The sequence below is a fragment of the Microplitis demolitor genome, chromosome 3 (assembly GCF_026212275.2).
Source record: "Microplitis demolitor isolate Queensland-Clemson2020A chromosome 3, iyMicDemo2.1a, whole genome shotgun sequence".
NCBI lineage: Eukaryota > Metazoa > Arthropoda > Insecta > Hymenoptera > Braconidae > Microplitis > Microplitis demolitor.
In genome coordinates, this window is record NC_068547.1 from 18,931,031 (window position 1) to 18,944,975 (window position 13,945).

Sequence of the window (13,945 nt, forward strand, 5' to 3'; positions counted from 1 at the left end):
TAATGTCAATCAGCCACAATAAATTTTATTTAGAAAATTTAAAACCTAGAGTAGATATTTGCGCATGCACCCAACTACTATTAGAAAAACTGGCATAATTAAAATTTTAATAATTAATTATAAATATAAAAACAAACGAACAAACGCTATTTTTGGTGGGATATTAACAAACAAATCAAGATAAATGGAAAAACAAAATAAAAGGCATTGAAAATGAGTATAGTCACCGCTAACTTAAAATAAATTTTTAAAAATTTATTTAAAAAAAAATAAAAAACAAACAAATAATTATTTATAGCGAACATTGACGGACAATCAACGAACAAACGAATTGCTAGAAAAAATTTGCCAAAAATTGAATTTCCCCCGCCAACTTTAGGGAGCTGGATAGGTAATTCTTCACCTCCAGAGTATAATTCTGAACACGCCCTAAAATTATTTAGTAATTTTTAAATAGTGACCATATTTTTATTAGTGATTTTCAAATATAGAGACATTTTTTATAGGGATTTTTTTTTATTTACTTATTTTACAATACATATTTATAATTTTACATTTTATTATTTGTATATATATTTTTAATTATTGAATTTTTTTTTTACAACTTTTTATTTTTATATTTTTACATTTGTATGAAAGCAGTCATATACATTTTTATTTTGAGACATTTTTTCTTTTCCCGATTCTACGCTACCCCTCAAGAATTATTGGCCAGTATTGTAGGAGTTAAATTTCACAAATTATATGTTTGAAAACACATGGATCACAACCTAACCTTTGAGTAATTGTTAGTAGCTAAATTGTAACTTTTAAAATTTAATGAATTTAAAATATTACTAATAATAATAATTAAAATCTTATTATAGTTAAAAATAGTAAACAAACAATAAGATGGCTGGAGTTTTATTTGAAGATATTTTCAACGTTAAGGACATAGATCCTGAGGGAAAAAAATTCGATCGTGTAAGTCGATTGCACTGTGAGTCCGAGTCATTTAAAATGGATCTTATACTGGACATCAACAGCTGGCTCTACCCCATGGAACTTGGTGATAAATTTCGTCTGGTTCTCGCAACAACACTCCGAGAAGACGGTTATCCTGATGGAGGAGATTGGGCAGCAATTGAGCAGTTACCAGGTGGATCTCGAGCAGATAGTTTCGAATACGTCATGTCTGGAAAAGTTTATCGCATGGAAGGTGATGAAGCCACCAACGAACCAGGAAGTCGACTTTCTGCTTACGTTTCTTTCGGTGGACTCCTGATGAGGCTCCAAGGCGATGCAAACAATCTCCATGGATTTGAAATTGATCAACATATGTATTTACTAATGAAACGACTTGCCTTTTAATTTATTCATTTAACTATAAATCTTTGAGACATTTATTTGATAACTACTAACTTAGGATGTTGTCATTCAAAGATTCAATGAGAAACTGATAACTTTTTCTTAAAGTAAATTTACTTAGCATTTAAATAAATTAATTGATGTATTTGTATTGATATATTTTATAAATAAACAACTGTTAATTATAATTTTACGTATTTATTTACGATACTGAAATTAGCCGATGTCTAATTATTTTTGAATTTAAATGTACTAGACAGTTGTCAATTTTTAAAATTTTATAATAAATGAGTAAAATGTAAGTAGAATAAAAATGGAAAAATCCATATATAGATGAATGTAAAATCCGTATGCGAATTTTTTTGTTTCATTATTTATTTATTTCAAATTCATAAATTGTCTAATATCTGCTACATTCACTCGTGAATGTAGTTGAAACTTGTCAATTTTAAAAACTTCAAAATAAGAGATTTAAATGTAAATCGAATAAAATCTGAAAATGCGCATTTATAGAATTTGAAAATCAGTATGTGCATTTTTTAAATTTTTATATTTTGAATTGTTTAGTTCGTTTATTTGTAATTTTAACTTTGTCTCAGATCTGCTACACTTTACACTCATATTTTAGAAAAACAATAAATTATACATAAAAAAAAAGTATTTAAAAAAATGACACCTATAGGTTTTTTAATTTTCCACATGTGCATATTTGTACTTTTTTTTTCGTTTTAAATTAAATGGTTGAAAGAAAAAATCCGAAAATTGTAAACTATTTATTGAAGCGTTTAGTTGTTGCAATTTTTTAATTATTGATGTGGATAAGGTAGATCCTGATATTCATTAATAAGAATGTTTTAGTTACCGGTTCATAACCTTAATAATGAAATGTATATTTAAATTTTCTACTTATTTTTATTGATAATTACAGTAAATTGTATAAAATAGACAATTGTGGTGAATTAAAATATTTAAAATGTCACGGCTGGAGTCCGACATTGATTGCAATGGAATGCAAAATTTAAATGACACTAAAAATATTAATTTAGACAATTTTAGAAAGCTAGTCAAATCTTATATTGATTCAGTAAGTAAACAAATTAATAAATTTATTTATATCAGTATATAAATATATCTCATTTATTAAGGATATTACAGCTAGCCCACGTCTAATAATTTTCGAATTTTTTTAAAAATGATAAATTATTTTAAAAAAGTATTTTAAAAAAAATTGCACCTATAGCTTTTTAAATTTTCCACTTGCGCATATTTTTAGTTTTTTTTTAATTGATTTGTTTAAAAAAAAATCCGAAAATTTTTAAATGTCTGATAACTTCAAGATCATTAATTATTAATTAAATACGTTATTATTTTATTCAGCATTTGTATAGCGCGGCGTTATTTTGGGCTGATAAAGTTGTTTCTTTGAGCAATGAAGAACCCAGGGATATTTGTACATTAGCACAATGTATGTACTTGATGAAACAATATCACAGAGCTGCTCATTTGATCAGAAGTCGTGGCTTGGAGAAGGTAAATATTAAAATATATTTATTTATTTCCTTCACTGTACAGTAATCCATATACCCTAGTTTCTATATGATATCCAGGAACCCATAATGCCCTACATGGATTCTTATATACATCCATATACTTCTATATTAATTCTTATGGAATCTTATATAAATCCATACTTCCCTATATGGATTCCCATACACTCCCTATGGATTTTTTTTGATGGGATTTTAATGTCTTGATCTTTCTAGTTTTAATTTTTGATTTCCTTTGACTATTCTTGATTTTCCTTCACTTCTTTGCACGTTTTCCCTGTTTTTGTATCAATTTGTTGCTCATACTCCTTAACGTACTCCACAATCATCTTCACCGTCTTCCCACTTAGCGCTTTTATTTTCCTGAGTCAGCTATTCTTCCTTTTTTTCTGCTCCACTTGTTCATAGCCTCCACTACCTCGTCCCTGAATTTCCTCTTACTGCTAGTCAGAATCATATGTGGCTAATCCTCTTCTTTCGCAGCTCAAACTCTGTATTGCGTTTTTCTTAGGTCGCCACACCTGATCTTGGTACATTCCTCCTTGTCGTCTACTTCCATTTTCCTATCCTTAGAAAATCCAAATAATTCATTGTAAATATTTTATAGTTAATATTATTATTTATTTTTATTTTTATATCTGCAGACTGATTCAATGTGTCATTATTTAACAATAAGAAGTCTACTTGAAGCTAAAGAGTTCACAGAAGCTCTCCAGATTATAAATGAAACGGAATTATGTACAAGTATGTCACAGACGGGTGTTAGTTTTATGGAGCACACAAATTTTATGCAAGATGCACCGAAAAATGTAAGCATTTTAAATACTACTGTCTTCAATAGTCAATAAATTAATAAAAATAATAATTAATATTTTAATTACTTAATAATTGAATCAGGTACAGAGCTCGATATTTTACGTTAAAGGACGAGTACACGAAGCTACAGATAACAGATCAGTAGCTGCAGACTGTTATAAACAAGCTCTACATTACGACGTCTATTCTTATCAAGCATTTGAAGCGTTAGTACAAAACCAAATGCTCTCAGCTGCGGAAGGTACATAATAATAATTCTTCATCACTTCACTTTGAATCTTAAAGTTTTTTAAAAAAATTATTTCAACAGAAAAAGAATTATTAGATTCACTGCCATTCAACGAGCAGTGTTCGGAAGCAGATCGTGATTTGCTTAAATTATTGTATGAGAGCAAATTAAAAAAATATCAAGCACCTATGGAAGATTTATCAATAACTTGTGGTACAAAAGGTGTTCTTGTAACAGACCGACTGCAGGATAATTTAGATATGCAAGTAGCAAAAGCTGAAAGATTGTATTATAATTGTGATTATCAGCAGTGTTTTTCATTAACTGAAACGTGAGAATAATTATTATAATATTATACTTTAAGTAATTAATTCCCTGGCAGATCAAATTACCGTAACTTGCCGTTGTTTATAACATTGCGAAAAATTGCGGTATTTTACGGCAAAAATCCCGTTATTTACGATAAAAACACGATATTTTGCGGTAAACTTACGGCATATTCATCGTAAATTTGCCATAAGCCTGCGGTATTGTAACGTAAATGCACTATTCTACGATAAAATACCATAATCTACGATAATACCCAGCATTTTTACGGTAACAATGCCGTAAATTTGCAGTACGAGAATGGTAATTGCAGCAAGCCTAGGGTATTATACCGTAAAGTGAAGTATTGCGGTGTAAAAACTGTAAAACTAAAAAAACATTCGGTGCTTACGGTAAGAACGCCATAATTTCGCGGTAAATTACCATAAATTGCAGCAAATTTGCCATAGAAGTGTCATATTTTACCATCAATTGCAGCCAAATGTGATAAATTACCGGAATGCAATTAACTTATCAATATTTTTTTTTTTTGTATAGAATCTTAAAAAAAGATCCGTACCACAATTGTTGCTTACCAGTTCACATTGCCTGTTTAGTAGAACTAAAAAAAACTAATGGTTCGTCGATATTATTTAGTTATTCAGTTATTAATAATGCCACATAATTATTAATGAAAATTTTCTAAAATAAATTACAGCGTTATTTTATCTTGCTCATAAGCTTGTCGACTTGTATCCTGACATGGCTCTAGCATGGTTTGCTGTTGGATGTTATTATTTTGCAATTGGTAAGATTATTGACATTTAATTATTAAAGTCATGAAGTAGTTAGTTAATGATTGATGATTAACAGGAAAAAGTGATCATGCAAGAAGATATTTGGCTAAAGCCACAGCTCTGGATCGACTATTCGGACCAGCTTGGCTGGCATACGGTCACTCATTTGCTGTAGAAAATGAACATGATCAAGCAATGGCTGCCTATTTTAAAGCATCACAATTGATGAAAGGCTGTCATCTTCCTCTTCTGTACATCGGACTTGAGTGTGGGCTGACAAATAATCTTAAACTAGCTGATAAGTTTTTCCAACAAGCTCAAAGTATCGCGCCCAATGATCCGTTTGTCATACATGAGACTGGAGTTATTTCATTTTCTAATTTAGAGTAAAGTATTTTAACTATTTTAAATAATTATAAAATAAATATCATAAAAGATTTTATTTTTTTACATAAAGTTATAAGACAGCAGAGCGGCAATTTAAAGAAGCATTGAGTAAAATTCAGATCGGAGGAAAAAATATTGTTTTACCCAGTAAATGGGAACCGCTTCTCAATAATTTAGGACACACATGTAGAAAACTAAAAAAATATGAGGAAGCTTTGGATTATCATCAACAAGCTTTGGTTCTGAATCCTCTCAATCCGTCAACTTATTCAGCAATTGGATTCATTCATGCACTTATTGGTAATACACAGGAAGCTGTTGATGCTTTTCATCGAGCACTTGGTCTTAGGAGAGATGACACTTTTACTACGACAATGCTAGGATATGTTTTAGAACAATTGATTGATGAAAGTCCACCTTTCCCAGGTAATCTATTTTATTGCCAATTAATGAATAATTAATTAATGAATAAATGATTTATTATTGATTATAATTATTGCAGATGCGCCGACTGAAATGCCAAAATACAAATTCCCAGAAGTACCTTTGACAACGGAACCCACTGAAACAACAGAAAACTCAGCAGCCGGAACTGCAGGAGCTCCGGAACAAGAAATGGATAAATTGCGTGTTAATTTATTTTCATCATGGGGTGATGATAATACTGGTAAATCTGAAGAAAATGCACCACGTCAAACTGAACGTCCTAATGACGTTAACTATTCGTCTGGTGAAATGGACTCCGAGGTTGAGATGTTAGACTCTTCGACAGCGCATATTGAATATTAAATCATTTAATAAAATGCTGTTTTTTTTTTTTTTTTTTTTTTCATATTTTTTTTTATAAATATAAATTATTGTTATAAACTAGTTTCTTTAATTTAATTCCACTTAAGTGCACACTTTTTAGAAAATCTATTTTATAAAAACGTAAATAAATATTTTTAAATCTAATTTTTTCAAATAATGTTAATGTAATTAGCTATCAATAATCCTTTTTTCTGAAAATTTATAGAAAATCCATAGAAAATACATAGAACATCTATAGAAAATCTAAAGAAAATCAGGACTTGTCAACGAACCAAAAAATCTGTAGAAAATCTTAAGTTCAACATTTAAATTTACTTTCTTTTTGATTAAAAATCTACGGTGGGTAAGAAAAAGAGTGTCATATAGATTGAATAATCTATAACATCGGGATTTAGATCATCAATAAATTTGCGTTTTCAGTATTTGTGTAATAGACATCCACTCAAATTTTATTTTCAAATACTCGCGCTTAAACCAAATGTACGCAAAAACTCTGCGCATCTATATCTGCGCATGTATGAAGTTTTTTGTTCAAAGAAACCGAGCATTTACAAATTGAAATTGCGCGCGTTGTCAGCCAGTGGACTAGTCGTTTGATTCAGTTGGCTTAGCGCGACGAAGTGGTGAAGAATGTGTACTTGTAGCTCATAAGTTCATATATGTATATAGACATAATATACTTATACATTGAATCCAGTAATTCAATTCCTTACTTGAGTCGTCACAGTCGTCCTCACGTCTCAGGACGAGGACCACAGGCAGTAAAAAAAATTTACATAAGTAATTAAATTAAATTCAAATAAAATCTTATTTTCGCGACTTACTATTTTTTTTAAATAGGATAAATATCCTATTTAATTTAAATTAATTATTCAGTGCCGCTTTGTGTCGTATTTATTTATTTTTTCATATAGATTTTGATAATGTCTGTTTTTATTTTGTAAAAAATATTACATACTTGTTGAGATTATTTTGTGCAAGTTAACGTAACACGACCACCAGGGGAGAGTATCAAGATTAAAACGCACTTGTTGACGCCGCTATTTTTTTCGATAAGTAACAAAGGAACAACGGAAATGCCGAGTCTTCTCCAGCAGGTACAGTCTTATTTTTCAAATAAATTTAAAAAGTTATTTTTAAATAATAGGTTTATTTATTAATAAATTAATTATAATACACAAATAAATATCAAACTTTAGTGAAAAGGAAAATTAAAATTGTATTGCGTCTTGGTCTTATTCTTTGTCTCGAAATCTTGTAGGCGAGGATAGAATTACCAACGCCGGAACACATTAAACCAAAGACCGGCATCGTGTTTTTGTTGTGTGAACAAAAACATCAATAAAGGATTTAAAATATAATATTTTAGTCGGTGGTAAATTTTATAATTTATTGTTTGTTTAAGTAAAAGTTTCATATTCAGTTGTTCTGGGGATTCAATACCGGGAATAGGGATTTAACAACTTATTTATTCTTTCTTTGTTCTTAAGGGATAAGTCTTTTTAACTCGAATGGAAAATTAAATATTAAAGTGTTAGTATTATTTTATATATTAATATCTCTACGTATTTAATGAATTGAAATGAAGTTTTGATTGAAAAATTAATGATCCGGAAATTAACAGACAATTAACAATTTCCGGATGTTTTTAAACAAATCAATTACAAAAAAATAAGGAAAAAAATGCACATGTAGAAAATTTAAAAAACTATAAGCGCAATTTTTTTTTATATTTTTTTTTATAATTTACCGCTTCTGAAAAAAATTCGAAAATCATCAGACGTCAACCAATTTCAGTATCATAAATTAACAGGCAATTAACAATTTCTGGATCTGTTTTCCAACAATTTAATTTAAAAAAAGAAGAAAACGAAAAATATGCACATGTAGAAAATTAAAAAAACTATAAGTGCAATTTTATTTAAATCATTTTTTTTTTACAATTTATCGCTTCTAAAAAATTCAAAAATTACCTGACGTCAGCTAATTTCAGTATCATAAATTAACAATTTCTGGGTCTGTTTTCCAACAAATAAATTTAAAAAAAAAAAAAAAAAAAAAAAAAAAAAAAAAAAAAAAGCACATGTAGAAAATTAAAAAAAAAATTATAAGACGTCGGTTAACTTCAGTATCTAAAAATTAAGCAGTCATTTGAATAAAATAAATTTCAAATTGAATTTAAAAACTGATGACTTTCTTTGCTTAAATTATTTAGCAAAAATTTTTCATAACTTTTTAGTCGGATTTATATAATTTAGTCTTTTTTCTATAGTATTGTCTTTTCTTGGAATTAAAGTGGTTGAAAAAATTCCCGGCTTAGAAGGCGGCAAAAGAAAATAAAATATTAATAGATTTTATTTCACTATAAAATAAAATTTTTTTATTTCACGTGAGCAGTTTTTTTCCCAAAATTTTCATCATCACGAAAAAAATTAAAAATATAATTAGTTAGTTTCCATAGTAATACATACAAGTAAATTCTGTGTACACAAGTTTTTAGATCGTATATCATAAGGTCGTTTTCTAAGAAGACGTGAAATTTTTGCCCGATAATTAAGGGGCGGTAAGTTTACTAGCGACCTCTTATCATACGCAGACTTGTAAGCTCTTTTTTTCTTTACATCAATTCGTGGAAAGTAATAGCTCTAACTAAATACTCAGACCACAAACTGCAACCATTCCCACACTTACTATAATTCCTTGTTCTCAGTACCTAGACTATGCCCTCTCCCTAATCGCATTTTTCTTCTATTCTATTTCATTCTGCTTCTATTCTTCAATCGCTACCAGTCGATCATATCTTCCTAAGACTTTGGACAATCATGTTCGAAAACAATTCACCGGATTGCATTGATACTAAGAATTCATTTGATTTTAATTTTCCCACGGTTCGTTTCGATAAAATTATTTACTAATAGCCAACTATTGAGTTAATTACTTAACACTAAAATAAATATTCAATAACTTTTAATTGAAAAAATAATAATTTGTAAAATTACAGCTGGCGATGTCCTTTGATGCTGAAAACAACAATGCAGCTGATGGGTTAACAGTATCCGAGTCTAGTTTGTCATGTGAACCAGTTCAAAATCACCAACTGCAACATGATCAGTACGATCATGAATTTCTGCAGCCACAGCAGCACCAACGTGACTACGAAGGGCTTCAACTTCCTCAAGTAGAAATCAAACGTCAACAACATGATCTTCAGGAACGAGACCAATATGAAAGGGAACAGAATTCTATTTATCAAATTCGTCCACCCCAGAGAGAATCACTGCTGCAGCGTCGCGAACGTGACCGAGATTCCTTTCAATTGCATCAGCAACAGCAGCAACCAGAGAGATCTGAATCACGAATTGATCAGTACCGGGACAACCTTCACCAGCCGCTTAAAGCACTCGGAAGTTTGTTGCTGGATGTGCCAACTCCTACGGGGCCATTCCATACCCGTAAAGACACGTCTTATGATCAGACTTCGGACTCAAATCTTGAAGGTATACTTTGTTTATTTAATTATATAGTTACACTTGTTGATAAGTATTAAAAAAAAAAGAAATTTAGTGCTTAGTGATGTGTTTTTGTTTAAATTATTTTATATAAAATTACATCACTGATTGGAGTGTTAATTTCACACTGGACTTGGTGATTATTCGTTTGTTATACAAAGTTTGTAGCAGTAATTTTTAAGATAAAATACTCAGCAGTACTTTTTCATCGTTTTCAATAAATATTTTATTTTTTTAATTCATATATTTATATATATATACGATTTACTTGAGTTAACGATTTGATTTGGACAGAAGACATGTCTATTTCCGACTTGTTTGGACTCGGATTGCCTAGAGGATCGTTGATGGGCAGTCAATCGTCAATAAACTCGCCGGGATATCGACATCGCCAGCAACAGCAACAGCACTCGCAAAATCATGAACAGAGTAATCCCTCACGTCCTTACAATAAATACCAGGTCAGTATATTATTATTATTATTTAATCCAATCTAAAAAAAAAATTATTCATTATATTTATTGTTTAAATTTAAATCCTATTTAAATAATTTATTATAAAATAAATTAAGGCTTTTGTTTACGACATTTTCTATGACAACGCCGGTATGAAAGCAACAGTTTTCTTCATTTGTTCTCTCGATAAATGTTAATATGTCTACCGTAAAATAGTACTGGCAACTTTTTGAATTTAAACTTTTTCGTAATGAGTGTTCGTAGCAGACGAACAAATTTGGAATTATTAATAAATAGAGTAAATAATTCATAATATAAAGTTAACAAAATGCACATTTAAAAAATTTTTCAATCAATAAGTGCATTTTTTATAAATATTATTTTTTATTACTTACTCTATTTAGTTATAATTTTAAATTTGATGTCTGCTACATTCACACTCATTTTTCGTGACAAAAAAATTATGTAAAAAAAGTAACTTGAGAATTTTGTAGTCTTTGATGCCTACATACCTTCTGTATTCTTGCAATCATAATAATAATAATTATCATTGGTTGGATCAGTTCCAATAATTCACAATCGCATTTAAAAATTTTTTTATTTGTTGATTTTTATCATTTTAAAAAAATTTTTTTTTTTATTGGAAAAATAAAAAAATATCTTTGAATTTTATTTTCACAATTTTAAAGTCTTGCAGTGTGATAGCGAAACTCGGAAGAATCACATCTGTACATGACGTTTCAATATAAATTCTATTCTATATACACTAAGGCTATGGGTGGTTGGAGTTGCTCATGTCGATATTGTAACCCAATGCCCAATGTCAGATAGATTATTACTTAATTACATTTAGACTGACTTATCCCAGTTTTTTTATTTATTTTTCTTTACTGTTAGCCGTCATTTTTTTTTTTTTATTCGTTTTAACACTGTGAAATAGATATTTATTGTAGTTATTAATTTAATTTGTGAGGATAGTAAATTTGTCGTAAAAAATTAGCATCAATAAAATAAAAAGTAGATACTTGGTATCGTTGAGAAAATTATAACGATCAAATGCATCTCATATGTGGGGATCGTGTACACATACAAATATTTTTGTTCGGAGAAAATTTAAGTACACGAGATATTAGGATAGTAAATAAAAGTACAATGGCGATTGGATGAAATAAATTATCGTAAAACGACACGTTAGGACGACCCGATCTTTAGCCGGAGCCAAGACGTATGCATCTTAAGGCCTGAGCCAAACAGCTTTATTGCTATCAAAGAGCTAACCCTACGTCTTCTCGTTTTTCTTCATTCTCATACAGTTATTACTTGTATTATGATTATAAAATATCTAAGGATGAGGTCTTGAGATAGTCCATAGGGTGAACATTACGCAGAATATTATCTTGGATCATGTCCAACGATAGTGCCTGAAGGCTAATTTACCAACAGCAAACGTATTTAATATTATTTACTGTATTTCTTATTCGCCCTTAAAAAAATGTCTTACAACATAAAGTATATAATCTTGAATTATTACTTTTTTTTTTTCTAGAGTTACGATGAAGACCGTGGATACTTCACATCATCACCAAGTATCGATATGCCGAATACACCGAATTCCATGACTACGCCTGGAAGTCCTGGCACACCAACTAGTGTCTACTCTTCAGCTTACAGTTATTCAACGAGTGCTAATAGCAGTTCATACTTGACATCATCACCGCTATCAGCGCGTTCAGGTTATCAGTCGTATGTTGGCTCGCCTACGTCATCGATTCACACACCGCCTTACTATGGAAGGCCTATTCGTGGATCTTCGCCATACAGTGACTGCAGCAGCCCTTCAATGGAATATCCCCATGTAATAAGTTACAATGGATCACGATCTACCTCACCGTCAGACTCAGATCTCAGCGGTATCAGCAGCATGGAGGGTTCACTGTCAGACATAATGACTTGTCTGTCATTAAACTCATCCACGCCGCACTCATGCTATCCACATGGTACAATAAATTCTGGCATCGTTGATATATGTCAAAATAACCGTGCGACTGCTCTTCAACGTATGGCAATGAAGAAGTATCTCGCTTCAGCTCATTCTCATCGCGACCAGGCACTTCGTCATCATCATTGCTGCAGTACTGCTGGTAATCACATGGTACCAATTAGCTCACCTGTTGGACTTAACGAACCACACGTTTCTTTGGACCGCGCTGCCAGGTTCCATCGCAATGCTGCTGCGCTCTCCAAAGCAACTTACACTTGGAGCGGGGTTCTTCCTCCACGTTCATCAAAACCCACTGGCTATTCCTCGAAAGTTTTTCTCGGTGGATTGCCTTGGGATGTCACTGAGTCCATTCTTGTAGCGACCTTCAAACAATTTGGACCAATCAAAGTCGAATGGCCGAAAAAAGACCATCCTTCTGCACCGGAACCTAAAGGATTTGGATACATCATATTCGAGTCTGAAAAAGAGGTGCGAGCTTTGTTGTCATGCTGTACCCAAGACTTTAAAAATGGAGCTCGTTTGCTGTACAAAGTATCCTCGAAACGCATCAAAGGTAAAGATGTCCAGGTCATTCCATGGGGTCTCAATGACAGCAACTACTCGAAATCCTCATCGCAGAAATTGGATCCGGACAAAACAGTATTTGTTGGTGCGCTCCACGGTATGGTAACTGCTGAAGGACTCGCTACGATTATGAACGATATGTTTGATGAAGTAATTTATGTTGGTACGTATCATTAATTAATAATAAAAATACTTTGGTTTATAATTTATAAATCACATAATTATTGTTTTGTTAATTAGGTATTGACACAGATAAACATAAATATCCAATTGGATCAGCCCGCCTTACATTTAGCAGTAAACGGTCATACAGAAAAGCCGTTGCTGCAGCATTCATTGAAATAAAGACCGCCAAGTTTAGAAAAGTCGTTCAAATTGACCCGTATCTTGAAGACTCAGTGTGCTCTGGCTGCTATGTTCAACAAGGACCTTACTTCTGTCGCGAGCAGGTAAAATATCAACTAACAAAAACGAAATTTTAATTAGTTATTCATTTAAAATAAATAAATCCTTAATGAATAATGGATGATCCCTTTGATTTTAGGTTTGCTTTAGATACTTCTGCCGCAATTGCTGGATCTGGCAGCACTCAATGGAGTCAATGCGTCTTCACAAACCCTTGACACGCATCTCAAAGACAAATCAAGTTGTTGGACTGACTCCCGGTTTAGGATTAAACTCCGTCTCTCGTACACCTGGTTCTGTTATTTAAATTTTTTCTAAACGAAAAAAAAATCGCTCGCGCCGCTGGATTCGTGTTTAATCGTTATCTAATTATAACAAGTGTTTTTAAACACTTAATTGTATTTTTCTTTTTTTTTAAACTAAGGCACGTATGCCTTGTATCAACGCGGATCAGCTTTATGACGGCGTTAAGTCCTAACATATGTAGATTTAAAAATAGCGTCTTTGAAAACATAGTGATAGTTAGGCAATTGTTACTGAGATTTATAATTAATATGCCTAGTTTAAATCATGTTAATTAGTCTATGTTACTCTACAGTGCATTTAATAATGCCAAGAATAAAAGTATTTTATTATTTATTTATGTTTCTCAAGAGACTGGTTCTCTTATCGAATAGGAAGAAATTTTTTTTTCTTTTTTTTTACCGCGGGAAATTTAATTAACATCAAATTATGATTATATATTAATTATGATATTAAAAAACAATTAAT

The 13,945-nt window shown here is 31.0% G+C and overlaps 3 protein-coding genes across 5 annotated transcripts; all 3 read left to right on the forward strand.

Moving 5' to 3' along the window:
- The first annotated feature begins 518 nt into the window (after positions 1–518).
- LOC103571526 (DNA-directed RNA polymerases I, II, and III subunit RPABC3-like) lies at positions 519–1,535 on the forward strand. Its single transcript, XM_053737384.1, has 2 exons — positions 519–787; positions 867–1,535. The coding sequence occupies exon 2, from the start codon at positions 892–894 to the stop codon at positions 1,348–1,350; it is 459 nt and encodes a 152-aa protein (XP_053593359.1). The 5' UTR covers positions 519–787; positions 867–891; the 3' UTR covers positions 1,351–1,535.
- A 651-nt stretch (positions 1,536–2,186) lies between these two features.
- Positions 2,187–6,340, forward strand: LOC103577363 (cell division cycle protein 16 homolog). Its single transcript, XM_053737290.1, has 10 exons — positions 2,187–2,431; positions 2,725–2,877; positions 3,539–3,703; positions 3,792–3,951; positions 4,021–4,270; positions 4,804–4,883; positions 4,964–5,053; positions 5,119–5,428; positions 5,500–5,855; positions 5,932–6,340. The coding sequence occupies exons 1-10, from the start codon at positions 2,321–2,323 to the stop codon at positions 6,216–6,218; spliced, it is 1,962 nt and encodes a 653-aa protein (XP_053593265.1). The 5' UTR covers positions 2,187–2,320; the 3' UTR covers positions 6,219–6,340.
- Positions 6,341–6,809: 469 nt separating this feature from the next.
- Positions 6,810–13,482, forward strand: LOC103571524 (cytoplasmic polyadenylation element-binding protein 1). Of its 3 annotated transcripts, none has more exons than XM_008549714.2 (6): positions 6,810–7,336; positions 9,241–9,736; positions 10,043–10,209; positions 11,750–12,932; positions 13,010–13,218; positions 13,314–13,482. In XM_008549714.2, the coding sequence occupies exons 1-6, from the start codon at positions 7,316–7,318 to the stop codon at positions 13,479–13,481; spliced, it is 2,244 nt and encodes a 747-aa protein (XP_008547936.1). In that variant the 5' UTR covers positions 6,810–7,315; the 3' UTR covers position 13,482. The 3 variants fall into 3 exon arrangements, with proteins under 3 accessions (XP_008547936.1, XP_008547934.1, XP_053593480.1); XM_008549712.3 differs by lacking the exon at positions 6,810–7,336 and adding an exon at positions 8,905–9,127 and having other exon boundaries at positions 10,046–10,209; XM_053737505.1 differs by lacking the exon at positions 6,810–7,336 and adding an exon at positions 8,909–9,127.
- Positions 13,483–13,945: the final 463 nt, after the last annotated feature.

Coding starts and splice junctions, on each gene's coding strand:
- LOC103571526 (XM_053737384.1), top strand. CDS start 892: ATGGCTGGAGTTTTATTTGAAGATATTTTCAACGTTAAGGACATAGAT.
- LOC103577363 (XM_053737290.1), top strand. CDS start 2,321: ATGTCACGGCTGGAGTCCGACATTGATTGCAATGGAATGCAAAATTTA. Junction 2,878..3,538: donor GAAGTCGTGGCTTGGAGAAG/GTAAATATTAAA, acceptor TTATATCTGCAG/ACTGATTCAATGTGTCATTA. Junction 5,054..5,118: donor ATGTTATTATTTTGCAATTG/GTAAGATTATTG, acceptor GATGATTAACAG/GAAAAAGTGATCATGCAAGA.
- LOC103571524 (XM_053737505.1), top strand. CDS start 9,062: ATGTTCGAAAACAATTCACCGGATTGCATTGATACTAAGAATTCATTT. Junction 9,737..10,042: donor TTCGGACTCAAATCTTGAAG/GTATACTTTGTT, acceptor TGATTTGGACAG/AAGACATGTCTATTTCCGAC. Junction 12,933..13,009: donor TGATGAAGTAATTTATGTTG/GTACGTATCATT, acceptor TTTGTTAATTAG/GTATTGACACAGATAAACAT.